This window comes from Perognathus longimembris, chromosome 1, assembly GCF_023159225.1.
Source record: "Perognathus longimembris pacificus isolate PPM17 chromosome 1, ASM2315922v1, whole genome shotgun sequence".
NCBI classification, from domain to species: Eukaryota; Metazoa; Chordata; class Mammalia; order Rodentia; family Heteromyidae; genus Perognathus; species Perognathus longimembris.
Window position 1 is genome coordinate 144,806,403 of NC_063161.1, and position 26,740 is coordinate 144,833,142.

Genomic DNA, 26,740 nt, shown 5'->3' on the forward strand with positions numbered 1-26,740 from the left:
GGCACCCGTATTTCCTCTACCTTTGCATCTCTGATGGCCCCTGTCCAACCTCTCCCAGAAACAAATGCCTAGAGCATCTCCCACTTTCCATTCCTAGCAATAAAATAATCAAATGAAACAAAAGAATCCCAACCTCTACTCACGAGTACCGAATGACGAACTGTGGTTTGTGCTTCCTTCTTTGCCTGGCCTCTGTCTTGTACTGTAGTGTGGTTCCGTTTCTGTTGCAACCCCGTGCTGTTTTCACTTCTGGAGCCTTGGGCTTGTCCCTCCCCAGCTTCATCTCCTCCCTGCCCGGTCCCCACCGTGTTACTTAGAATACCAAGGAACCAGCCGGATATGTAAACAGGTATTGACAATCTGGTTTTATTTGGACCCAGCTTGCACTGGGACAGACATTGGCCACCCTTTTGCCTCACAGGCCAGCCAGCTGGCCATCAGTTGGACAATCGCAGCAGCTCCTCATCCCCTGTAAACATAGAGAGGCTCAGGGGTTAGGTCCGTGAGTTGGGATGGTCAGGGGTTAGGGGCCTCCTAGGGAAAAGGAAGGCCAGGCATGTCCACTTGCTGAATGACCTCTCCTTCAAGGGCATTCCACAGACTGCTCTGACTTCTCACCTTAGGTGCCATTTTCTAGTGGAAATATCAAGGCACTGAAATCTCAACGTGGCTGTTGTTCCCCTATATCATGACTGGCAGCAGTTGCCTTTGGTTGAGTGCTAACTCTGTGCCAGGTACCCTGAAGTCTGTCCCATTTTAAAATCCAGAAAAATGAGGCTCACATTGCCCTGATGTGACATCAGAGTTGGCCAGCGCTGTCAGCTGCTGGCCGCCCTGCACACTTGCTGTGGTTCTGAATGACTCCGAATGTCCTTACTGAGCCAAGTCCAGCACAAGGAATGACCCGAGCTGGACCTATTGCACAGATGGGAAATGGAGGCCCAGACACTGGGCAGGCTCACCCGGCACAGAGTTCCCCCACCCCCTACCTGGGCTCTCAGACTGGACCTGGTACCCGCAGGACTTCTTACCATCACCAGGGACGCCACAGTACTCCTTGCACTCCTTCTCAGAGTAGAACTTGTTGCCGTTGCCTTGGCAACCCCCATAGGTGAAGAGGACACACTTCCCCTGGACAGCATCGAAGGCCCAGAGGTTGGTGGAGCCTCGGCAGGGGCCTTGGACTATGGGGAGATTGCAGGCCGCTGTGGAGTGCAGAAAGGTACGGAGCATCAGTAATCTTTGCAGCTGCCGACTGCACTCCACAGTAGTACAGAACCAGGGGAGCTTGCTTATCTAGAACCTATGGTGGCTCTGTGTGTGTGTGTGTGTGTGTGTGTGTGTGTGTGTGTGTGTGTGTACACACTTGGGCTTGAACTCAGGGCTTGGGCGCTATCCTTTAGCTTTTTTGCTCAAGGTTGACACTCTACCACTTGAGCTATACCTCCACTTCTGACTTTTGGAGATAAGAGCCTTTACAAATGCTCCTGCCCAGGCTGCCTTCAAACCATCAGCCTCCTGAGTAGCTAGGATTACAGACATGTACCCGGCTCTGTGGTCATTCTTTTACAGATCCACAGTAACAGAATAACTGGCTGAAGGTCGCCTGTGTCCAGATGTGGAATTCCTATGACTGCAGGCAACTTGTCCTGGAATTCCACCACTGGCAGACTTCTAGGCTCTCCTTGTTCATTAGCAGGAGCTGGGCCTGGGGGTGTGGTGTGCATAGAGGTGGGGGCTGCACACACCCACGGTTCGACAGGTCTGCAGACACTCCTTCTCAGAGACGAAGTTATTGCCGTTGCCCAAGCAGCCGCCGTATGAGAAGGTCTCACAGGCCATGGATGTGCCATTGTAGAAATACCTCTGGATCAGCCCCAGGCAGGGACCTGCGGAGTGGCCCAGCTGGCAGGAATCTGGTAAGGAGCAGAAGAGACACACTTATGGAGTGCTTATGGTATACCAGTCACCTGGTTGCTCAGGATAACATCATCTATTTTCACCCCCTAAGAAGAAGGATTGGTCAGCAGATTCAGCCCTCTTCAACTCCCTGAGAGGCAAAGTGACTTGTCCAGGGACACACAGAGCAAAGACCTCAAAACTGTGTCCACTGGACTCCAAATGCCCATTCCACTCCTTCACATGAAGCATCACCAGTGACCTGCAGTCTCATTGTCCCTGGACTTGCCTCCTCGGTCCAGAGAACCCGTAATAGTCATCGTTGATAAGGCAAAGCAGCCCAGCCCCTTCACTTTGCCACTGCTGAGCCTTCACCCTCATTGTCCCATGGCCTTGGAATGGCTCTTCCATAAGCCCCTCCTTGGATGCATGGACCCAGGGTGAACCCTTTGTAGCCCTGGAAGTCTCTTGATTGTCTCACTCCCACATCCACTGAGATCCCCCAGCCTTTGGCTACCTCCTTCTCTTTGGATCCATGACTCACCCCCACCCCACCCCTGGATCACTTCCTACAAGACCAGATGACCAGAGAAGATGAGGATGTTGTCTTTGGGACCGCCCCCCCCCCACCAGCTACCACAATGCCTGGGGGTTAAGCAAGTTAAGTGTTAGCTGCATTGAAGAGGCATTTGTGAATGCTGCCACCTACACACCTACATGCACATCCCTCTGTCCCAGCACAAGAGTCAGCCCAGCAGGCCATGGTGCCCTTGTATAGAGCTGAAAACCAAGGCTGGGAGGCTGCCCTCTAGCACAGACAGAGTCACAAGTCCCTTAGTGTAGAGCTGAGCATTTCTAAGCTCAGGACGGTGCCTTCTGTCCTTCTCTCGCCCTTGAATGTCCAGCAGAGAGACTTCACAGCGAGGAGACAGCCAGGCCAAGCCACCCATGGTCCTCCTCTCTGGAGTTCAGCAGAAGCCGGTGCGGAAGCAGGTATTCATTACCTTCTTTCTGGGTGAGCTCAGGTACTAGTGGCCCAGCCCCTGATCCTTCATTTTCTTGGGGCAGCACAGCCCGTCGAGCTCTCTGGGAAGAAAAAAAATAAAGAAATGATTGTGGCAGAGATTCTGCCACTGCAGCCCGCCTGGACCCTTGCACTGGGCAAACAGTCGTTTGCCTTGGGAATCGCCATGTAGACAGAAGCACAAATGTCTGTTTGACTGGGGAATGAACCTGAATTCCAGGTGAGCAGCACAGTTGCCAGCAGAATCTCTGGGTAAATGGTCACCTTAAGCACTACCCCAGGCCAATCAAAAAGAGGCACAAGGAAACTGCTGGCACCCAGTAGCCATTGTGCTCACAGGTGATACCTGGAAATGGAAAGTTTCCTTATTGGTATTAACCCCAGTCAGTACCTCAGAACATGATCTTGTTTTCAAATAGGGCTCATGGCAGTTGTAATTCATTATGAAGGGGTCGGTAGTGTAGGTGCGGAACCAACAGATGCAGTGTTCTTATCAAAAGCAAGAATTTATGCTGTGTGCCTGTGGTTCACACCAGTAATCCTAGCTATTTAGGATGGTGAGATCTGAGGATCAAGGTTTGAAGCCAGCTTGGGTAGAACAGTCTGAGAGACTCCATCTTCAATTAGCCAATAAAAACCAAGACTACCAGGCACTGGTGGCTCACACCTGTAATCCTAGCTACTCAGGAGGTTGACATCTGAAGATCAAGGTTCAAAGCCAGCCCAAGCAGGAAAGTCTGTGAGTCTCTCTTATCTCTAATCAAACACACACACACACACACACACATAGAAGTGGAACTGTGGCTCAGTGGTAGAGTGCTAGCCTTAAATACAAAAGCTCAGGGACAGCATCCAGGCCCTGAGTTTAAGCCCCACAACTCACCAAAAACAAAAGAAAAAGAAAAAGTCAAGCTGGAGACATGGCTTAAGTGAAAGAGCTCCAGCCATGAGCAAGAAACTCAAATGAGAGCTCGCATCCCTGAGTCCATCCATGCCTTAGTACCAACACACTAAAAAGTTTGACACAAAGACCCACACGGGAGGAGAACATGGCATGAAGGAAAGGCAGAGAGCCAGGGAGACACATCTGCAAGCCAAGGAACAAGGTGACAGCTTGCCTGCCTGACAGCAACTAGAAGCGGGGGTGAGAGGAAACCCGCCTGCGCTGACACCTTCATCCTGGATTTGTCACCTCTGGAACTGTGAGCCAATGAACTTCTGTGATTCAAACCTCTAGATTGTGGCATGTTGTTAGGGCAGCCCCAAGATACTAATACACCTCAGGAAAGTTCACCCCACAGCCTTCCCTCCATGGCTTCTTTGATGCTGAGAAAAGGCGATGGACACAAAACACCTGGGCCTCATACTGAAGTAGAGCTGGGAATTCGATTCACATGTAGTAGTTAGAGGACCAGGGAGTAAAGGATACCCCATCCCACCTACTAGGGGGAAAAAAAGCAGGCCATCTGGCTAAAGCTAACCCAGCAGGGGCATGATAGAGCAAACTCACATAATTATTCATCCCCACCCAGAAGTGAATAATCAGAACAAGACAAGGAGCCAGAATGTGGATGACACAATTAGGAATCACTGGCTTCCTCGGTGTCAGCTGGCTCTCAGCTGTTCGTCTGTTTGGAGTCTGCCTCATCCAAAGGGAGTGTCATCTCCTCCACTTCTGTGATCCTTCTACCTGGGGGATTGGGGACCTGCACCTCTGTGTCATCGTGGGATGAGCCTGAAGGTCATCCCAGCTGCAGAGGTTCCTTAGGGCTAGCTGAGACGTTAGGACTGTGTCCTGGGTCACTACTCCTCCTGCCCATGCCTGCCTTCATCTCATGCTACCTTGTGAGGGACAGAAAACATGACCTGGTAATAATCCACCCCAACAAAAGGGAGGCAGGAAGCAGGCCATCCTTCTCAAGCCTGCAAGACAAATGGGTGTTGACTGCCTCATGATGTCATTCCAGTTATGGACTCACACTTGTGTATAAGTAAATATATATACATATAGTACGCCTATACACACATCAGTGGAATAAGTGAAGCTCCATAACTTGCACACCCAGAGGAAGCAAGAGTAAGGAAGGCCATGGACTTACAATGTAAGGGAAGAGCTGGGAATGGAGAAGGTGGAGAACAGAGCTTCACTGAGAAGGCCCTTATTCTCAGGTTTGCTGCCTTTTATTTTTCTTGATAGTATCAGGATTTGAACTCAAGGCCTTGCACTTGTTGAGTTTAGCCTTCGAGCAGTTGAGACTCCTTTATGCCGGTTAATTGAAGATGGCATCTCACAGACTTTTCTGCCCAGCCTGGCCTTGAACTTCAGTCCTCTGGATCTCAGTCTCCTGAGTAACTAGGATTATAGACATGAGACTCCAGCACCACAGGTTTACTGCTTTTTAGGAGAAATCAGTTGGCTTCGTTTTCACATAGTACCATTATTAATCACTGCATATTGGAGTTGCAATATAATATTAAGTGTTTTCCCTCCTTTAGGTGTTATGTGAAGAGCTTTTCCAACCTATTTACTAATTTCTGGCACAACCCCCCCCCCCCAGAGCATTTACCTCATTTCACAGATGAGAAGAATGAGGGCCAGGTAGGAGGCAGACCCACAATCGAGTGCAGGCGGGTCACCTTCGAAACACTTGCCCATCCCAACTTCCCCTGAACCTCCTGACAACCTGCCCCCACCTCAGCAGGGCCTGAGCCAGTGCAGCACGAGGGAAGAGGTACTCACCGAGGGTAAGGTGGGCTCTGGTGCCTGCTCCCCGGGGACACATTCCCCTAGACAGAGGACAGGGGAGAGGTGAGTGGGAGGACCAGGCTCGAGGGGAATCTGAGACCCGGATTCCTTTTCTGGTGGACATCTTGCGGGAGATGGACCCCTCATGTCACACCCCGCCCATTTCCCTTGTTCTCAGTCTTGGTTGGCAAATGGACAGAGGTGGCTCTACCATCGTGACCCTCCATCCCGCCCACCCCACCCCGCCCACATCACAGCACCATCATCACCATGGAGAATGATGTGCTCCATTTCCCCAGGCACAGTGTTGTGGCCTTTGGTGGCTCTGCTCACTGGTTCTCATGGCAGACACTGCTGGCCCCGTAGTACAGATGGGGAAAACCGAGCCTCCAACAGAGGCCACGAGACTCCGTTCGGACACATACTCTTAACCCCCAATACCCTCTTGTCTCCTAAAGAGATGCCTATGGACGTAGACACAGCACAGCAGTAGAATGAACCTGCAGCGGGTCTAATCCTGGCTCTGTGGTGCATTCCATCTGACTGGAACAAACATACTACCGAGCTGATTCTCAGTGATCCCCAAGTGTCCCCTAGGGTGATAGGAAAGACCCAGGGCCATTAAGGGGATGAAGAGGGAACAGAAATTCAATATGGCGCTGGGGGAGAGGCTCTTACCTCTGTCAGCCATGGTGAAGATGGAGTCCTGGGGGATGCCCACACCCAGAGCCATCTCCCTGAACTCCTGCAGGAGGCTTTCCCGCACCTGGGGCTCCCGCGCTGCAGGTGGAAAGCACAGGAGACCCTCAGAGACGCCATGGGCCTGGGCTACCGGGGCTCACATGTAGGGACCAAGAACCGTTGACCCATTCCATTCCTGTGATGTGCATGGGGGGAGAGGGGCTCCCATGCAGGTCTCTTGGTGCCCTCACAGGCCTCTTCCCACCAGCTGGAGGCACTGGGGTTGGCTTCACAGACCCACTGAAGAGGACTCGGCCTCGAGTGGGAGCTGAGCCCTACCTCCTTCCTCTAACTGGAAAATACAAAACTTCCTGCTCTTTCCCACCCCACAGCTCCTGTATCAACAGCCTGCCCTCACCCCCAATTCCCACAGGTCTTTACCATACAGCTTGGCAGTTACGGTGGTTCCATGGTGGTGGCTGAACTTCTTGGTCAGAAAAATGGCGTACTCATCATAGTTGGTGTGGACCACATAGGATTCCATGGTTATGTTCCATTCTGTGTAGGAGAGGCCACAGACCAAAGGGTCAGGGGTTAGGGGTCAGAAGTTGTTCTGTCGGAGATTCATCACCAGCCCCTCTCATCTTGTCTTCATGTAGCCTTCCCAACACTCATGTCTTCTGTGGAGTCACCAATCCATCCATCTGCCGTTCCTCCACCCACCCATTCATCTCCTCACATGGTATCATCAACTCACCCACCATCGCTTCACCATCAGTCTTCTGCAAGTCCTTCCCTCTCCTCTCCTCCCTCCCCTTTCTCTTTTCTCCTCTCCCCTCTTCTTACTTTCCTCCCTGCCTTTGTCTCTCCCTTCCCTTCCAATCCTTCCTTCCTTCCTTTCTTTCCTCCCTCCCTCTGGCCTTCCCTCTCTCCCTTCCTTCTTCCTCCCTTCCTCTCCTCCCTCCCCCTCTCCTCTCCCTCCCTTCTTCCCTCCTTTCTTTTTTCCTTTCCTTCCTTCCTCTATGACTTCATTGTTTATCCACTAGATAACCAATAAGCTCGGATATATGCCATTTGCAACTGTTTACTTATCATTTTTTCGCTCACTCATATGTCTGTCCATCCATCCATCCATCCATCTGTCTCCCCAGACATTCACATTTTCACCTCTAACACAATGATCTGGCACACAGAGCATAATCAATGAGCATTTGCTGAATAAAGGAACAACTTCATGTCCAGAGAGAGCCCCCGTCACTCAACAGCAGGCACCAGACCCGCGGAGTGAGGAGATCTTCGTGTGCCTTCGGCACCTTCGCGCTCCTCTACATGTGTGCGAGCTGGAGGAGGAAGAGAGAAGGAAGGGGGAGGGGAGGGGGTGTGGAGACACAGGAGGAATGTCTGTGTCGTGTCCTGTGAGCTGATGGGAGGAGAGTTTTTAGGGCTGAGAGCTGGGGACCTGAAGGGACTTGGGAGCACAGGAGGGAGGGGACCCCCACACCTACTGGGTTTGTGGTAGATGAATTTCCCTTCTGTGTTTGTCTTCTCATACGTCGCCGAGGTCTCCTTGCAGATGCCTCTCCTGGGAATGAACAAACCATAAGGAAGGAGGAGAGGTCTGGAAGCCCCACCCTCCTGTAGGGTTTCCCAGTGTCCCTTTTCACTTTCGTTTTTTGAGTCATAGGATGACTTTGTGTACAGATTCATGGGTCTGGGTTTTCCTTGCCCCGTTTCCTCACCTGTAAACAGAGGATGATACAGTTTCTACCTCACATGGTGGTTGTGCGGTTCAAATGAGCAATGTGCAGAGAGACGTGGGTATGCTGTGTGTCTTGGCTGTAATTGCCACAAGCTTTCTTCAGCAACTGAGCATGGCTTGGGATGTGCATGTGCTGAGCACTGGGCTGTGTCCCCAGGCCAGTGTAGGAGCCCATCTCCCATCTCAGTGTTCACTGAGAACCAGATAGGCCAGTCAGAGGCAGGTAAGACCAGTGTGGGGAGCACAGAATTCTGACACCTCAAAAGAGGTGTGACTTGATCCTAGCTTATTCAGGAGGGCTTCCTGGAGGAAGTGGCATGGAACCGCACTCCTAACGACTTACAGAATTAGCCAAAAAGGTAGGAAGAGGTGCAGAGGCTCAATAGCAAAGAGGTGAAAGGTTCTGGGAAATGGAAGATTCACAAGTGGGGGGAAGGGCTGGGAGGTGGTTATAGAGTACATCAGAGATGATGGAGAAGGAGATGGAGAACCAGGAGAGGCCGGAAAATGGCATCAAAGGGGTCGATCTTACACCTGAGGGCAATGAAGGGCTATGGAAGGCTACTAAACACAGACAAGTGTTTGTTTTGTTTTCTTTTCTTTTTAAAGGTCTTTCTAGCTGCTGGTGAAAGACTGAATTGAGTTTGGATGTGGAGAGAAGAGTAAAGTGGTTGCAGTGGACGATCACGAAGGAAGGAAGGAAGGGAAGGAGGGAAGGAAGGAAGGAAGGAAGATGGCTTGAAGGAGGACAGCTGCATTTGGAAGGGGAGAGTCGATAGGAGCCACCTAGGGAGAATGGACCCGGCTTGAAGATAGGCCGAATGGTAACAGGTGAAAGAGAGAAACCAGAATCTCATGGCAGGGCCCCTCTAGGCTAACAAAACTCCAGGAGGAGGGAGCTGGGGATATGGCCTAGTGGCAAGAGTGCTTGCCTCGTATACATGAGGCCCTGGGTTCGATTCCCCAGCACCACATATACAGAAAATGGCCAGAAGGGGCGCTGTGGCTCAAGTGGCAGAGTGCTAGCCTTGAGCAAAAAGAAGCCAGGGACAGTGCTCAGGCCCTGAGTCCAAGGCCCAGGACTGGCAAAAAAAAGAACTCCAGGAGGAGGGGACAGAGAAGGGGGGGAGGAGAAATTGTGTTGGGGGGCATGGCTTTTAAGATACACCTGGATTACCCCCCCCCAACCCAACCCCACCCCCCGTGCACAGGGAGGGAGGAACTGATCTGTTTCCGGGTCATGGTGGTGGCTGGGAGGAGTCCTCAGAGGCAGGCAGAGTCCCTAGTCCCTCTTGTGCCCCACTCACCGCCAGCGAGTGCTGGTCATGCTGACCTCGGCGTCCGTGGGTCCCTGTCCCAAGACCAGCGTGCTCACACTCATCTTGTCTATCACAGTCTTCAGCCATGGGCAGGTGGAGCCAATGGCCAGATTGTACCACTTCCCATAGATCTAGAAGGTGCCACAAGCCAAAGACTGGACATCAGTGCCCCTCCGTCTTCTGAGTGGCCAGTCCTTTGGAGGGAGGCATGCAGACCAAGTCCCTCCCACCCTAGCAGGCCACATTCTATGGAGACCAGGCTGCTGCTGCTCTTGTGAACAGAGGTCCAAAACCTATGCTTCTAAGTCACCAACTTCTGCTCCCCAAAGGCTAGAGCCTTGTCTTTTGTTCCCCCATAGAAGAGTGCTGTACCCCTCCCAAGGCAGGCTCCAGCTCCGCCTCAGCAAGCACTGGGACAGTGCCCCCATCAAGCGGTGCAGGACCTGGCATGACAGCTGCCACTTCCTCTTTGTGGCCCATCAGAGAGTTGGAGGAGCCCCCTGTTCCCTGTCACCAGGAGAGAGGCCAGCTCCGGAGCCCCTCTCCACATCTGGAAGAGAGACCCTCGTATACCAACAGGGAGCAGCATCTCCCCAGGGAGGCACAAGGCCCTGCTCACAGTCACCACGCAATCTGAGGGAGCTGGGCTGCAGGCAGCTCTAGAGCTACGCTCACACAGACACACGTGCATGTGCGTACATCTACACAACAGTGTGGGATACCTGCACACTGGCCCACATGCTCACACATAACTGCACACACACAGACACTCCACGTATCACACATGTTCGCGAAGACATGAAATGCCCAGATATAGGCATGCATGTGTGTGCATGCATTTCACAGATGCACACAGCATACATATCCCACCAGCCCCCATTCAACCTAAGTCCTTGGTTGGTTTTCCCGCCCATAATTCTACATTATGGGTCCCAAAGGTCACAGATCACTGTGTGTGAATTGCCTTTGGAGCTGTTCGGATGGGGCAGAAGTTTCACAGAATATCAAGCGAGTGTCACACTGAGTGAGTAACAGATGGACAAAAGCTACAGCTCCAGAGACCCCCAAGGGCCCCCTCCCAAGGACCCCCACCAGTCAGAGCAGAGCAGGGACCGACCACCGGAGCTTCACCCAGGAGGACTAAGACCCCAGGGCAGGCAAGCATGTCCAGCTAGGCCTGGCAGCTTAGACTCTGCACCTGGCCACAGAGACCCTTGCCAGCCTTACCCGGAGGAGGTCGAAGTTCTCCTGCACCTGAATGTCATCCTGTGCGGCGGGCACGGGGCCGGCATGCACTGCCAGGCAGGCGGTCAGTACCAGCAGCACATACCCAACGCCCTGCATGGTTCTGGGCTCTTGTGTCTTGGATGTCTCACTCACAGCTTGGTCTGAGGACAGAGGGGTCACCTGCCTGCCAGAGGCTGCTGAGGATGGGGGCTGGGGAAGGTACCTGCAGCCTGTAGGGAGCCTGGTGTTTGCTGTGCTCAGCCAGAGCCAATCAGGGCTGGGAGGGGGTGGGGGAGGTCTGATCGATTCCTGAAGCCTGACCCAGCTGACCCCTGCAGCCAGGAGGCTCTGGTCAGTGTCTAAGGGAGGGCACTGGCCAAACACAAGAGACTTTGGTCCCTTCCCTATGGACCCCCACCCACCACAAGGACGTGCGAGGCTGAGGATGGGGAGCAGACCCTGCTGGGCCTTCCTTCTGGATCATTCCAATGGACTGCATACCTGGGGAACCATCAGGGGGAGGCTGATTGGACCCATTTCTCTCTGGGGACAAAATCAAGACACAGGGAGGAGAAGTGACCTAATCGTACCGGGAAATCTGAGGCAGGGCCCAAACTGATGCCAGATATCCTGCCCCGGAGTTCTTCCTTTGGCCCTCGTGTCCTGTAGCTCTTGGCAAACAACCACAGAGCTAATAATGAACCTGCGCTTGGCACATCCCACCCACCCCCACACCCCCAGGCAGTGGTGTCATTTGCCACCTTAGCGAGGACTTTCATCTCTAGGAGGCGTGGCTGGCCCAGGGCCCCCCACCCGGGAGACGCAGCATTGCACAGGGGTGGAGAGCAGAGACTTGGGAACCGGGGGCCTACTCAGTGCCTCAGTTTCCTCATCTGCAAATGGGGCGACAATAGATTTAGGGCTCATGCATTGGGATGAGGGTGTGAGCAGTAACAGGGTCCCCTCCCTGATACTTAACAGAAGTTGTGTGTACCCATGGGTGGGGGAATTGTGTCCCTCCAAACTTCATGACGACCCAGAACCTTGGGAGATGTGACCTCATTTGCAGAGGGCATTGGTTAAGATGGAGGCTGTTGCTAAATCAAATGACTCCTGTGATTACAGGAGAATTGAGAGACAGAGGGACACCAAAGGACACAGAGGGACAATGGCGATGGGAAGAGTAGGAAGACACTGAGTAGATGCCACTGTGGGTCAATCACCAAAGCTGATGCTGATGGATGGCAGCCATCACAGGTGGCACGAGACAAGGGGCCAGTTCCCCCCAGAACCCTCTGTGTGAACCAGCTCGAACAACCTAGTCTCCAATGCCCAGCCTCCAGTACTAGGAGAGGATACATCTATGTATTTTTCTTACTGTTACTACCAGCCTCCAGTTCTTTGTTACAGCAGCTTGGACCACAATCCCATTTATTCCTCCCGGAGTCCTTGGGATTCCAGGTGCACACCGCGGTGCCCAGCTTGTTGGTTGAAATAAGGCCACATGAACTTCTTGCCCTGGCTAGCCTCCAAGCACGATCCTCCCATCTTCACTTCCCAAGTAGCTACTAGGATTACAGGCATGAGGCCCTAGGCCTGGTAGAGGTTTAAATCTTTCTGGATGCAAAAGTTATCTCTTCCAGGAGTTAAAGCATCTCCTCTCCCTCCTGCTTGCTGGCATGGAACATCTGCCTTGTGGGGGCTGGAGCCTTCAACAAGCCCACCCACGCACCGCCTTGCTCACAGGAGAATGATAGCGGGGGGGGGGGGGGGGGGGGAGGTTCCTCTATACAGCCAGCATGTGAACAAATGGTAAGTTTTGTCCCTCCTGCAAGATCCAGTTGGTATGTTCCTCCCTTGCTGGTATCTAGATCAAGTGTGGGTCTGTTTTTAAGTGAATGTATTTCCTCTGGTGTAACAGTTTGGACACGATTGTTTTGTTTTTGCTTTGGCTGCCAGGGAGCTCAAAACCCGATAGGCATTTCAACATAGCAAATGTGTTGGCTTAGGTTTCTGAGGCAGTTACCATCCCCTGTGCTCACCAAGTTTCCCACTCTTCTATGATTTGGTTAATAGTGGTCGCTAGGAAGTAGTCTAAGAGGAAGTACAGAGAACGGAAAGCCAGGCCCTCTGACTTGTGGGTAAGCTTAAGGGGCGGTTAATCTTCTCTGACGCCCTCTTTCCTAGTCTGTCAACTGTTCTGCCTGTGAAGAGATGAAAAGAGACCTTGTTTGTGGAAGTACTGGTTGAACTGTCCAGTGCCTGCCCTTGATTTGAGTTGCACACAGCTCACTAAGACGGCTCATCTGACTTTCTCAGCAGTGATGTGCTTGGGTTAGCAAGCACACTGTCCACAGAGGAAGCTGGAGACAAACCGGGGTCTGAGGGTGGAGGGACACACAGCTCAATCCCCATTTCTGGGTCAGGACTGTTCAATCAGTGCCTGGCCTACCAGAGTGAAGGGAGGTTGGGGGAAGGCTCTGAGGACAGAGGTGGGTAGGGGAGTCCTCTCTTCTCCAGTCCTGGGGATATTTGTGCTCCTGAGATTATTAACCTGAGCAAATAGAAGCAAAAGTTGCCAGGGCCCCCTGGACTTTGAGCTGCTTTTTAAAAATTAACCATGGGGCTACAGGATGTGAAGCAGGCAGTGTCTACGTGCTAGACTCTGCTTCCCTCTGACTTTCTGTGAAGTGGGTGGGAGTTCCTGGAGCCATGCCTGTCATCCTTGGGGGCCCGAGTCCCACCCCGAAGCTTCCATTTCCAATGAACACACTATGGTCAAGGATGCAGTGGGCGTTGGTCAAGGCTCTCTAGCTTCTGGCTCCAGTATCAAGCCTTATTCCCTTCATTGATTCACTTGTTCTCTTATTGATGCTTGGCTCTGAGGATGGGAGAGGGATCATGGACCCCCCTGGTCTTCCACAAGGTCTTGGAGTCGAGTGGAGGTCTGACGGGGTAGAAGGGGGTGGTGAAGGGAAGACAGGAAGCAGGGATGTGGGCAGGCAAGCCAGGAGGCAGTGGGCCTGGGGTGCACAAAGTGTGAAGGCAAGTTTAGAAGTGAGTGTGGGCAGGTATGTAAGCAGGAGGGAGGGGGAACCAGGGTCCCAAGGCAACAGCAACCCAGAAGTTTGGGGTCACTGGGCCTGCATGGACATGAAGGACATTGGCCAGTGTGGTGAAGGTTTAGTTATCTACTAATGGAGAAACTTTCAGGGCAACCTTGCCTCCTGACCCAGAAGCCTGGGGCTCCAACACCAGGCCTGATGAGGTTCACTTGGGACCCCCAGGTGCTTTAGCAACCAGGCAGTTCCCAGGATTCCATGACCAGTGAAGTGAGAAGGGATGTCCTCATCACCCAGCAGGTCCCAGGCTCTGCTTCCCACCCTCCAATCCTGTCCCAGAGAGCGAGGCCACTAGAGACCCCAGTCTCTGTCATTGTGACTCACAGGTAACCTGAGGGAAAGTCCTGGCCTGGACTTGTTGGGAAGCTGGACCCCAACATGGACTGGCCTTGGTTATTCATCTGGGCCTCCAATCCGGCTCACCAGTGTGACACTGCTGACATAGGGACAGAGTGATGGTTGGGTCCAAATACTCTACACCTGTTACCAGCACACGGTGCCGGCCAGGGGGTTAGGGCTGCAAACTTGGCTGGAATTGCACTGAGGCCGTGTGGGCATCTTTGTCCAGCAGGCGGCAGCAGAGAAGGCCCAGAAAGACCTCCACAGTTTGCGCTCTGATTGTTCCATACAGACAGGCTCAGAAGCCTAGAGCAAATGCTGATCCCCAAACCAGGCTATTAACATTACATTAGACATTAATGCAAAAAAAAAAAAAGGCAATCTAGAAGGAATAATAAAAAGAGGAGGGGGGAGGAGGAAGGAAGGAGGGAGAAAAGAAAAATAGGTAGGGAAAGAAACCAGAGCTAGAACCTGGCCATCCTTGTCCCATTTAAAACCTACTGACAAAAGTAAAACATCCAGCCTGCATCTTTCCCTTGCCCATCCCCCCCTGCCAGGCAGCCCGAGGCTTGGTAGGACCCTGGGGCCTTCTGCTGGGAAACCAGAATGGTGAACAGTTGCTATAGATCTCAAGGAATACTATAAGCTGAATGCTCACTTTACTAAGTTCTTCCTGTCTGACGAGCCCTCAGATGCTGCATGTTGCAGATTCAGTCCTACCGGATCCTCTTACAGAAGATCTTACTGTTCCGGTAGCACTGTTCTGCAGCCCAGTTTTACAGAAACCAAGGCTAAGAAATCAGGTAACCCCGCAGCGATTCAATCCCAGATCTCTCTCCCCCAGACCTCTCAGACCCTGTCCTCTGATAACCATCGGGACTCCTTGGCCATGCTCTTGGTCACCAGATAGCCCAGGGCTCTCTCTTTACTGGACTAAGACTCACATGAACTTGTTTTTCCCTTCCTCAGCCAACAGCATGCTTGGGGTCTGCCATACCAAGTCTAGATCCACACTGAGCTGGGCGCACAGTAGGTGCTTAGTGAACAACAACGATTGATTTAGAACCAGAAGGAGGATTCATACAAGAAGGGTGACCTAAGTAGAAGACAGATGAAAGAGACTGGAGACAGAAATCAACAAGCCCAAAGTCCCTTAGTAATAACCCCAAATGAGTGAGTACATAGGTAAATGCATGCCTACTCAGTAGCAAAGAGCCCTAGTTCTGTGGTGCATTGCTTTAAATCACTGACTCCAGGCCTGTCTCTGAGCTGAAGCAGGGAGCCACACCAATCTGGCTTCCAGTCCTGGCTATGATCTTTGCTGTAGATCCTCTATGGGTGAACCAATTCAGTCCCTATTCTACAGGGCAGGGGTGGGGGGTGGTCGGGGAAACAAGACTGAGGGTCAAAAACCTTATCTACCTTACTGAGGATCCCACAGCTAGGAAACCAGGAAGATGGAGGCTGAGAAGCAGGCAGAATCTGCCCAAGATGGTGTCCTCTGGCTACATCCCAGATTTCTAGCCTTCCTACCCAGGGCCCAGTCCATCACAGGCTGGGGTTCAGACTCCACTTCTAATTCCTTAAGTTCTAACTGAACTTGAACAAAGGAGCTGTTAAGGAATTCACTGGACTTTGGGGGTGGTGAAGCCTCTGTGGGGAGAGAGGAAGTCAGCAAATCTCACTCTGCTTTGTCAGTGTCTTTCCTGATCCTTGATGGGATGCACAAGGGTGTGGTGTGGAGGTCTGTCCGCCATGCACAGGAGTTCCTGAGCTGGAAGGAAATCGCTCCTCATCTCCTGTTCCGCTGTGGTCCCATTGAGTGGCACGCAGGTAGATGGCTCAGAAGAGAGAACACACACACACACACACACACACACAGAGATCCCTCTGCTGCCACCTCCTGGATGTAATTATAATTGTTGCTTGTTTGCTCATCCTTTTCCCTTCATTGAGCTGCAAGACCCTTGCAAAAGGGGAAGTTTCTTGCCACTCAAGCCGAGCAAGAGGAGGCCTGGTCTTTACATAAGGCCTATATATGTGATCGGGCGAATGAGACTACAGGACCAGAGCAGAGTGCAGGTTCTTGAAGAAGACTCCTCACCTGTCTGTCAGAGCTCTTCCTTGCTGCCAGGGGAGACACTGGCAATGGCAGGGGTGGGGTGGGGGGGTATCTGCCTCACACAGTGAGTCTGTGGTAAAACAGGCTTAGAACCCAGGTCTTCTGACTCCAGTCCTGGTCTACACCATACCACTGACCTGTCTGCAAGTTCCAGCAGCGAGTCCAGCAAGTTCCTAGTTTCTAGTAAGGCCATGCCCAATGGCCCAACCTTGTTCGGCCATATTGGTTTGCCTAAAAACCAAGTACATAATGAAGTTTTGGGAACTTGATGCAAAGGGGAAAGTCACTTTCCTGCTTATTCAAAATGTCCCATAAAGGGCTGAAACCCACTTTAAAGGGACTGAATATTAATGTAGAGCAAATGTGTCATAAAACTGAAAGACCCCAATTCAATCAGATACCTACATGTCCAGGCCACTGGAGATTTCAGTACTTCAGGAACTCATGGGGGGCCTTTAGAGCTCTAGTGAATGTCCCTTCTCCATTGTGCCCCTACTCCCCAAGCCAAACATTCCAGAGAATTCTTTGAACTTCCCCACAGGATTTTGATATTCCAGTGAGATCTTCTAGGGGTTTGGAATTCTGGGAAATTCCTAGTGTGTCAGGATTTCCATAAGTTTCTCTCAAATACGATGTTCTGAGGCCCTGTCAGTTCTTGAGAATTACTATGTGGTCTCCCCTGCCCTCTCACACACACCCTCACCAAGTTCTGGCAACTTCTAGAGGCTTGTGACTTTCAGGATTTTAAGAGAGCCTTCCTGGGTCCGTAGTTCTCCTTATGGGAGAATGGATCTGGTGTTGGTGTGGCATGGGACGGGACTCAGGGATCTAGGGCAGTAGCATCCTGGAGCGAGGGTGGTGTCTGAGAGATGGACACATGGCCCAGGAGATCGGGACTAGTGGCACCCCCCCCACCCCCGCAGTGTCCTATGTCTCTTAGGAAAGGGGATGAAGTTTGTGCTGAGTGGGAGCTGGCACTAGGAAACTGGAAAACTGGCCAGCTCCAGTGGGAATCGTGCAAACAGTAATGAGCCAGCCAGGGTCCCCCTGGGTGGTCCCGCTCCAGCCTCCTAGACAACTGAGGAAAACTCACACTCAGTGCCAGAGGCTTCCCTGGCCCTCTGCTGAGGGCTGGGGACCTCCCAACAAGCAGGGCCCCAGCTACAAGATAAGGAAAGAGCCCGGGCATGAACCTGTGGAACCACCCAAACTGACCCGACATCAACATATTAGAAAACAGGACTTTGCAGCATTCATCAGTCTCCCCTTTCCACCCTTGGATCCCTGTACAACCATCACTTCCATGAGACCTTTCCTGAACCTTATATTTAGTGCTGTAGCCCTGCCAAGGCAAAGCGTGAACCCCCTCACCCCGCTCTTTTGCTAGAAAGCATTTATCACCATCTGGCTTGCTGTATATTGTGCTTGGAGGCCATCTGTGTCCCCAGAAACAAAGGACGCCTACAGTCCCGCCAGGGCTGGCTGAAGCAGGTCCTCAGGAGATACTTGCTGAATGGGTCATTTTTGAGCCTGGCTACCAATTCCATCAAATTATCTTGTTCCCTGCATGTTACCTTTGTCCCAATCCTCGGCAAGAGGCACAGCCTCGCACAGTATTCCTTCCAAATTGATGAGATTGCCATCCCCACAACAAAGGGGCTCTGTGCATTGTGGCCCTGAAGTGACCCTGGGCTCAGAGTGGCCAAGTCACTTGATTACTCTGGGCAGTGAGATGGGGGGGTGGAATGTGGGTGGCACAGGCAGTCTGTGGACTCAGTGGCAGTCTGCTCAGCCTCCCTGTGTCCCCAGCCTCTGCCTCCAATGGATTTGGCCTTCCAGGGACACCCCTAATGTCCAGTCAGACGTCCTGCCTCACAATACCTGGCCCCTGGGTTGAGCCTATGAGCCCCAGCTTTAGGGATCTGCCCTGCATACAAGTCATGAGCCTTGCAGTGGAACAGGGTCAGAGAAGCACAATCGCCCTTCCCATTCTTATCCCCATTCCTCATGTCATGCCTGGGCTTCTCCCTCACTGTACCCCATGAGCCTGATGCCAGGGAGCACAACACTCCCCACGCCTACTATCCTACCTAGAACTCCATGGGACAGAAAGCTATGTCTCCCCCCTCCCCCCACTTAAGTGGCTGTAAAGCAGAAAGTGGCTGAGGAGGATGCAGGGCCTGCGCAGGGTTCTGGCGCCGGCTTATGACGTGTGAAGCAGGGTCTCCTGGGCCCGCCAGCAGCACCAGGATACACCCAGCCACCACAGGCTCAGGCAAGCAGCCCCTTGACCCCGTTACCCACCCTGCCCGAGCCCTCCACCTTCGCCCCGTGTCGGCAGCTACCCTCCCCCCCTCCCCCCCCCCCCGCCCATGGTCATCTGTTAAAACTGATCCAGTACAGGAGAGAAGGGAGCAGACGAGAGCCTAAGGAACCCCAGGCCAGATGGGGACGTGCGCATGTGCCCAGGGCCTCCCTCCTCCTCAGACCCCAAGGCCCCCTCCCCTCCCCATCTCCCCCACCCAGGAGTGACTGGAGCGCATCGCTCTTCATCGATGTACTTTATCACCGGACGTCTGGTTTCTCTTGAGTCCTGTCTCTTGAGTCATGTCTACAGCATCCATAGCAACCTCCCTTTGGCTCCCCAAAGTGGCCCCCAAGTCCCCACCCTAGCACTCTCCTGCAAGCCCAGCCGCAGGGTGAAACAGCTCCAACTCGCTCCTCAGTTGCTTATAGTAAGGCAAGGACAGAACGCTTTGAATGTTTATCATTTAAGGCCTACGATTGGGAGAAATGTGTGCTTCTCCAAGCACAAAAGGACAAAAGGTGTCCGGCCATGTTTAGCCATCCCCATTCTCAGATGAAGAGACTGTGCGACCCTAGACGGCACAGCCAGGCGGTCTCGGTGATCCCACTGCCCCTTCAGCAGGGAGGGAAGCCTTGGCCTGGGCTCCTCGTGCCCTCGCTGGGGGGTGGCTGGCTCTGGCCCCGTCGCAGGGAGCTTCCAATCTGGTGTCTGAGGGCTTCCAGTCTCTGGGCCAGGTTGGGGATCCTGGCCGCACCTGAGGAGTGTGGGGACACTCAAGGCACACGCTCCCTGATCTTCTATGCCATGCAAACCCAGCATCCTCTGTGGGAGCCCAGCCTTGTGCGCCCCCTCTGCCCTCACCTCCCACTCCCAGCTCCAGCAGAGGTCTGGGCCATGCAGAGCCCTAGAGAGAGACAACGCCAAAGCTGGGAGCGGGGAAGAGACAACACCAAAGCTGGGAGCTAGGAAGCCCTCAGCTCCTCTTCTACCCATCGTATTTCAGAGATGGGAGTCTAAGGCCCGGAGAACACAGGGACCCCTCCTTTTCTTCTCCTATCCATTCCTCCCTCCATCCTTCCCTCCCTCCCTCCCTCCCCCACTACTTCACCTCTCAACACTGGTGTTGCCCTTGGGGACCTCGAGGGCAAGGGTGGGGCAGAGGGGACCACCTCCTCCCCCATCAGCATCTCGGCCAGGATTCTGGTCTGGGTCCAGTCGCTGTGGTTCCTAGTCAAGGGTGAGGGAGGGCTGGGGGGGGGGTGAGCCCCTGTGTCTTCAGTCCCCCTACCTCCCCTCTCACCCAGGACCTCAGGACTGGACCCACCTCTCTCCTGGGCTCTTGGCAAAGCCTGGGCTGCATGGAGGTGCCCAGGGTGGGGGCTGTGAAGACAGCGGTGTGCTTCCAGATGCCTGTGGGTCCAGCACCTGTGGGAAAGAACAGAGCCCAGCCTCTAGGACCTCAGCCCACCCCTCTGGGTCCCACTCTCCGGCCATGACCCCCTGACATGGGTGCCAAGAATGTCAGGTTGGCACAAAGGGTAGGGCCATGTCTGGTCTGCTATGAGTCCTCAGAGCTGGAAACAGAGAGGGGTTCAAATGCTCCAAGCTGGGAGTGAAGGAGTGAATGCACGAGGAAGGAGATGCAAAGGAAAGAACAAGCAAATCACAAGGTGCATTCCTAAAAGAAGGCAGAATGGGGGGGGGGGAGGCAAACAGACATTCTGAGTCCTGAACAGAGGCTCCAAGCCCAAAGCTCATCCCCTGCATCCAGGTCCGGATCCCTAGATCAAGGGCCCCAGCTCTCACAGCCCCCTGTCTGTGGTCTTTCCTACCTGGGGCACGTGGCCTTCCTGTTGCGGGCAGGCCCAGCGGGCCAAGGGTGCTCGGCACACAGGGCAGAGGTGACAGCAGGGGCAGGAGCAGAGGGGGGGCAGTGCCTGTAAGAAGGTGCATCAGCGGCGGCTCTGTGATGTCCCAGCTCAGCATCCTTCCAGGGTTGGTAGGCAGACTCACGCGGCAGGGGGCAGCTGGCATCACCAAGCAGGGACATGGTGGGGCTGGGGCAGGCACCGGCTGGTGAAGCACGCAGGCGGAGAGGAGACGCCTGGGAAGAAAGGGGGTGGTCCTGGGCCCAGCCTTCTCCAGGTACCCTCTCAGAGGTGCCTGGGGCTCTTGTTATGGGCTGGTCCCACCATCTCTAGCAACCCTGCAAGCCAGGCAAGCTAGGTCCCCGCTGCACAGACAGACCAGGCAACCGCGCTGGAACTGAAGCAGGTGGTGGGTTGCAGACGTTGGACATGTACCCGTATCACCAGACCCCCCTTTCCCAGCAGCCCTGTCTATGCACACAGGCATCTGTACTCACCTCTGCAGCTCATGGACCTGCTGGGCCAGGACTCGCTGCTCACCCCGGGCCAGGTCCCGGCTACTCTGCAGCTGGCTCACTTCCTTCCTGGGGAGAGCCCAGAAAGGCAGGGCTGGAGGATGTAGACTGCTCCTCAGGGTAGGGAATCACCAGCCCTGGAGGCAGGTGGAGACAGAGAGCCCAAGGACAGAAAGGGAAAAACCATCTTGCGATGGAGGATGGGGAGAGCCAAGCCCCACCTGAGCCTCTCGTTCTCCAGCATGAACTCCTGCAGCATGGCGTAGAGGTTCCGCTGGGCCCAGGCCATGCGAACTCCACGGAACCCCGAGGCTGGAAGGAAGCAGGAGGCAGCTGGATGCCCACAGCTCCAGACTGACCCTAGCCACATGGCACTCCCTCCTCCCCCCTTCACCCCCCCCCCTCATACCCCTGCTGCCCATTTGGTCCAGCTGAAGCCGCAGGCAACGGTTCTCCTCCTGGAGCTGCAGGATCTCAGCTTCCACATTCTGGGAGTGCTTTTTCCCAGAGGACTACAGGGGATAAAGGCCCCCCACCATGCCCCAGCTTCCCTTTGTGACTGTGCAGGCTGTGCACTGCACAGGGGCTTGTAGGTGTGGGAAGTTGCATGGGGCCTACAGGTGAGCCTGGGCTTCCCTCGCCAGCCTGACACAAGGCTACCCCCATCTGAAGCCCAGCTTCACCACCTTGGAGGATCCCCAAGCCCAACTCCCAACGCAGATCTCTCCCAAGCCTGGTCTAGATTCTGACTTTCCAAATGAACATAGAAGTAGACCCACCCAGACCCTGGCTTTGACCTTGGCTGAAAACCTGAGCTCGTCCTAACCATGACCCCATTTCTAAGGTTCTCACCGTAATCTCAATTCTGACTCCCTCCTCAGCTTCAATTACCATGCCAATGCAGGCTTTCATGGCTGCCTGGTAGGCGGAGATGGTGTTCTCCCACTTGCCCTGCCTGCTCCCTGCCTGTGAGCCCCTCTGCTCACCTTAGGGCCCTGCGGCCGGGTGGTGACCCGCTGAGCTCGACTTGCATATCGCAGAGTGCTGAGGGTCTCTGGAAGGCACTGGGCTGAAGGGGACACGCAGGCCACCTGGGGAGGGCCTCCCCTGAGTGCTCCTGTCTAGGATCCCCGCCCTCAGGGTCCACCTCCCTGCCAGCCCCTGTCAGTTACCATGAGGGTGACCCCACGCCCCCCCAGCGAGTCTGCCAACAACTTGGTGAGCTTGCTGTCTCGGAAGGGAATGTGGCTCTGCTTCCGCTGTGGGTCCAGCAGCAGGGAGATACAGTGCCCTGGTGGGGAGAGGGTGAGGTGGAGGTTATACTGCCTATCCAAAGCTGGGATGCTACAGATGGGGTCTCTACCCCATGTAGGCCCATGACTCTACTCTCATCTTTCCACAGGATCTCACCACTCCATCAGACTGACCTCCACCTCGTTCCCTAACCCCCCCCCCCGCACAGATGTCCTGTCCACCCCAACCCCCAATGCCCAGCAGTGAGTTGGCACTTGGCAGGGACTCAGAAATGCTCTTACAACTGACTGAGAAGGAGCCTGGACCTTGTAGGATCCAGATTCCCCTTAACCAGTGTGGGGACCCCCCAGATCCATTCATTTCCCCCAGCAGCCCTCCAACTGCACAGGCAGCAGTTGTAATGCCTTTGAGGAGTCCTACCCTGCAGCTGGCTGTTCCTGCCTCTCATTAGAAGTCTGCTTTATGGATCAAAAGCATGTGTGTATTGACAGTGTTCTAAGAGAATAGGCTGAGATCCGGCAGCTGAGGGAGGGGATGGGGATGGGGAAGGAGCCAGCCACAGAACAGGCTTACCAGCCTTACCTACGCACCACGACTCCTACGCTTCCCCCTCCTGGCGGGAAGCCATGGGCCTAGTCAGAAGAGGAACACAGGAAACTAGATCAGAAGACCAGAGGGTCCCAAGTCTTACCCAGGGCCAGCAGGCTGCGGTTGATACTGTTGGCCTCTACCATCAGCTCTCCGCGGGATCCTGTGGCTGCCACCTTCTCACTGCCGGCCAGGTCTACAAAGCACAGCTTCCCACCCACAGGGGGCTCCCCAGGGTCCACAGCAGGCACCTGCTGGGACTGGAGAAACAAGGTTTGATGAAGACTCAGGTGGGACAGTCCCCATCAAAGTCACAAGGTCACAAGGCTAAGAAGGGCTTTTCCTACGCAGGTCCAGGTAGGTTTCTCCATGCAGGGCAGACCCTTGCTGGGTGGTTCTGAGCCACATCTTCCCCAGGGGGACACTCACAGCTGGCTTGCTGATGTAGAGCGTGAGCAGGGCATGGCTTCTGCTGGAAGCCTGGTTCAGGACATGAGCAGAGCTCCGTCGACGGCTCAGACCTGGAGAAGAAACATCAGGAGCCGTTCCTGATAGCTGCCAGTAGAGAAAGGTGCGAAGGCATGGGGTGGAGGAACCAGACCTCCCTGGTAGAGGCCAGGGAGGCTGGAGGGTAGTATTGGTTTGGGGATAGGACCTGGGGCTGGGCTCTAGATAGTGTGTGTGTGTGTGTGTGTGTGTGTGTGTGTGTGTGTGTGTGTGTGTGTAGAGAGCAAAGCAAAAAATGACAGTCCCTTTTTGTAAACATCTGTCCTATTGCTGTGGAAGAAGTGTGAGACACAGTGCTGGGGGCCAGAATCTAGAATTCCAGTATCCCCAGTGCCTGTAGAGGAGAGTGTCCAATAAATATTCATTCAAATTAATAAGACTACATAGAATTGGAAGGGCCTCAAGACTTGGCTAAGAAGTATATGACCTTCTTTCACAGGCCCTGGAACCATGCAGAGTTTGGAGACAAAAGGCACAAGGTTTGCTATGTGAGAATGGGCTGGTGGCGCAGCTGTCTGGAAGCAGCAAGAATAAGTCCTGACAGAGGCCCAGGCCCTGGAGCTGGGGGAGGCGAGGGCCTGGAAGGAGTTTGGAAGGCCAGTAGGCGGGGACATCCTTGGATCATGTCCTTGGATTGTTTGCTCACTGATCCTTCTCCCTCACAAGGGTTATTGCTGAAGCCCCAAGCCCACACCCAGGGAAAGCTGAGGCACTGGCACTCTTCCCCTAAGGCTCCCCTCAAGTAGACAGACCCATCTGAAGTAGCTCCATCAAGGCCTCCAGACTCCCAAACTCCACCACCCGCAGCTGTTCCACATAGAAGCCTCGAGACTTGTTCCAGCGTACTGGGAGAGGCCGAGGAGAACCCAGGCTCAATAAGTCTCGAACCTGGGAGGGAAGGGAAGAGAGGAAGCAAAGGGCTCCCACCCATCCCCACATGGTCCAGGCCACAGTCCCATCATCTCTTGTTGCTCCTTGCCCCTAGCTCTAGGTTTCCCGGTGGGCTTTCTCTGCCTCCTCCCTTACCTGCTCATTGTAAATCTCCAGGTAGGAAGCGTGGAGGGTGACAGGGGCACCCAGGTGCTGCACCCGGTCTAATAGCCAGGCGAAGGTCCTCTGCATAATGCCCGCCAGGCTGGGGGACACAGGCATGCCCTCCCCCTGCGGGGAAACACAGCTGAAGCCAGATCTTTGTAGGGGACTGTGTGTCAGGAACCGAGGGCATCTCACAGTCGGTACTACTGCTACTTCCATGTTACCGGTGAGCAATCTGAGGGGTAGTAAAACAAGGGAGCCGAACAGAACCCAAATGCCCAGGACCGGGTAGAATGCAAATGAGGGGGCGGGGCGTCGCCCTTCCAAGCCGCCCTCCGGGAGTCTGTATGGGCTCTGGTCCACCCCTGCTTGTATGCAAATGAGGGGGCGGAGCGTCGCCCTCCAAGCCCCACCCCCTCCGGCTTCTGCCCTGGGTTTCTACCCACAGCCCAGATCCAGTGGGTGTGCCCGGCCCACCTGCGGTGGAGGTCCCGTCAGGGTGTAGGTCTTTCCCGAGCCCGTCTGGCCAAAGGTGAAGACCGTACAGGAGAAGCTGTGGACGACAGGGGCGTGGCTGGGTCCGGGAGGGGGCGGGGCCGCGCCATGACGGACACCCAGCGGTGTCCGCCGCCTCTCTTACCCGCGCAGTGCCAGCTCCCCCAGGCGCCGCACGCCGCAGGCCTGGAACACGTCCTCTTGCGTGCGTGCCCCGTCTAGCACCGCGCCGAAGCGGAACGCCACGTCGGGCCCTCCTCCAGGGGGGCTCACCTGGGAAGGGAGGGAGCGGCGGGGGGGACGGGGCACACTGGAGGGGCGGGGACCCCCGAGGGGGCGGGGCCTCCGGCAAGGTGAGGTCCTACTGGAGAGGTGGGCCTATAGGGGTGGAGCCCCGGGGGCGGGGCCATGTGGGTGGGGCAACCGAGCGAGGGAGGGGAGGGGCCCGACCCTGGGATGTTGGGTCTCCTTTGGGACTGGGAAGCTCCCCGGGGATGGAGGGACCTAAGGCGGGGTTACCTGCGTGTGGGACCCAGGCTTCCCTTCCACACATTTCTTTTCGGAGGTTGGGGAAGGTTTCTCACCTGCAGTGTCCGGGCCCCTGAGCAGTGCAGAGCGCTCTGCTCCCCTCGACGCAGCTCGGCTGCACTCATAGGACGCACCCTAGGCAAGGGGAAGTCGATGGCCCATCCTGGTGTCTCCATCCATCAGCCCCATCCTCGCCCGGGGCCTGCCTTACATACCCACCTGAGCACCACTTGGATGGGCGTTTCCGGTCCCTCGGGCCCCCGCTCCAGGCTCCGTGCTGGGTCCCTGTGGACCCAATTCGGTCTGAACCCCCCTTGTGCCCAGAGGCGGTCCCCAAGCGTTTCCAGGACCGCGTGGAATAGCTGCTTACCCGTCCGGAGTCCCGCGTTCCTCCATGTCTTGCTCTGCACACAGCCGTAGCCCCACTGGAGGGAGGTGGCTTTCTCTCACCAGTACCTCTCCCCCTACTCCACCGCCCTGAGACCGTCTTTACAGGCCTCACACGCCCACACCTACCCCGTATCCCAGGCAGCCACCCATCCGGAAAGGCTCCTGCCCAAGGCTAGCTAGCTAGTTAAAGATTTACCTGAGTCCAGCCCAGCTTTGGGAGAAGTTCCAAGCCAGGGCCTCCTAGCTGGGGGTTCTGGAGTCTGTGAATCCCTAGCTTTTGGAAAGTTCCATCAGTAGTCAGGAGGGACCCATGAGACCACCCGGACCCGGCTGCTTTGAGCACAGATAGCGGATACAAAGGCTGGTGGAAAGGACTCAGTCAAGGCTCCCCAGCCTGGGCAGAGCATGAACCACTTTCTCCCACCCACTCTTCCCTTTTCCCAAGAACTCCGAGTTTTTTTCAGCTCCCAGTCCCCAGGGAGGGGAAAGGAGGGGCTCAGGTCCTGGCCAGCTTTTTAAAGACTTGGCTGGCTGGTCTCTGAGCCAATCTGAGCACGCAGTTCCAGCATCTGGTTAAACATTGGCACACCTGCCAATGTCACTCATGCCAAGGCTAATCTAAAGCCAGCCAGGTGTTCAACTCCCCTGGTCTGGGTCACTAGAGAGGTAGACCTGTCTGTGACTGTGCTGGGGGTGGGGGTGGGGTAGAGAGAGACAGTTCCTGTGTGTGCCAGTCTCCAGGCTGGGCATGTGGGCAGAGCAATCATGTGTAGACTTTCTCCTAGCCTACAGCCAAAAAAACCCAGTGTACAGAGTCTTTGGGGGAGCTCAGAGGCTTATAGGAGCAGGAGATGGCGGACAGGGTCGGGGATGAGGGTGACGGGGGTGAATCACTCAGGCAGACACCACCAACCTGGGGTGCAGAGATGTAGCAAGAGATGGTCATCTGAACCAAGGAAGGTCTCTGCTAGAAGTCTGGACTTAGGGTGCTAGGAAGCCACTGAGGGTTACGAA

General features: G+C 54.7%; 2 protein-coding genes across 5 annotated transcripts; both read right to left on the reverse strand.

The window, feature by feature from the left end:
* Window positions 1-342: 342 nt before the first annotated feature.
* LOC125346976 (alpha-1-microglobulin/bikunin precursor) lies at window positions 343-11,139 on the reverse strand. Its single transcript, XM_048339966.1, has 10 exons — window positions 10,656-11,139; window positions 9,417-9,559; window positions 7,856-7,932; window positions 6,792-6,908; window positions 6,348-6,449; window positions 5,664-5,710; window positions 2,904-2,985; window positions 1,749-1,916; window positions 1,032-1,205; window positions 343-469 (listed from the first exon to the last, which is right to left on the reverse strand). The coding sequence occupies exons 1-10, from the start codon at window positions 10,770-10,772 to the stop codon at window positions 438-440; spliced, it is 1,059 nt and encodes a 352-aa protein (XP_048195923.1). The 5' UTR covers window positions 10,773-11,139; the 3' UTR covers window positions 343-437.
* A 7,849-nt stretch (window positions 11,140-18,988) lies between these two features.
* On the reverse strand, window positions 18,989-25,857 carry Kif12 (kinesin family member 12). Of its 4 annotated transcripts, XM_048339995.1 has the most exons (19): window positions 25,707-25,857; window positions 25,556-25,621; window positions 25,393-25,471; window positions 24,954-25,081; window positions 24,791-24,866; window positions 24,305-24,439; window positions 24,031-24,166; window positions 23,201-23,292; window positions 22,875-23,031; window positions 22,102-22,220; window positions 21,916-22,020; window positions 21,339-21,441; window positions 21,151-21,241; window positions 20,912-20,998; window positions 20,560-20,650; window positions 20,379-20,483; window positions 19,871-19,956; window positions 19,655-19,773; window positions 18,989-19,300 (listed from the first exon to the last, which is right to left on the reverse strand). In XM_048339995.1, the coding sequence occupies exons 1-19, from the start codon at window positions 25,730-25,732 to the stop codon at window positions 19,161-19,163; spliced, it is 1,941 nt and encodes a 646-aa protein (XP_048195952.1). In that variant the 5' UTR covers window positions 25,733-25,857; the 3' UTR covers window positions 18,989-19,160. The 4 variants fall into 4 exon arrangements, with proteins under 4 accessions (XP_048195952.1, XP_048195963.1, XP_048195972.1 ...); XM_048340006.1 differs by lacking the exon at window positions 20,379-20,483; XM_048340015.1 differs by lacking the exons at window positions 25,393-25,471; window positions 25,707-25,857 and having other exon boundaries at window positions 24,954-25,392.
* Window positions 25,858-26,740: the final 883 nt, after the last annotated feature.

Excerpts from the sequence above, each read along its gene's own strand:
- LOC125346976 (XM_048339966.1), bottom strand. The coding sequence starts at position 10,772 with ATGCAGGGCGTTGGGTATGTGCTGCTGGTACTGACCGCCTGCCTGGCA. Across the intron at positions 7,933-9,416 it reads ATGACCAGCACTCGCTGGCG|GAGAGGCATCTGCAAGGAGA; the intron begins GTGAGTGGGGCA and ends GTTCATTCCCAG. Across the intron at positions 470-1,031 it reads CTGTGGCGTCCCTGGTGATG|GGGATGAGGAGCTGCTGCGA; the intron begins GTAAGAAGTCCT and ends CTATGTTTACAG.
- Kif12 (XM_048339995.1), bottom strand. The coding sequence starts at position 25,732 with ATGGAGGAACGCGGGACTCCGGACGG. Across the intron at positions 25,472-25,555 it reads CCCATCCAAGTGGTGCTCAG|GGTGCGTCCTATGAGTGCAG; the intron begins GTGGGTATGTAA and ends CCCCTTGCCTAG. Across the intron at positions 20,484-20,559 it reads TGCCAGCTGCCCCCTGCCGC|GCACTGCCCCCCCTCTGCTC; the intron begins GTGAGTCTGCCT and ends ACCTTCTTACAG.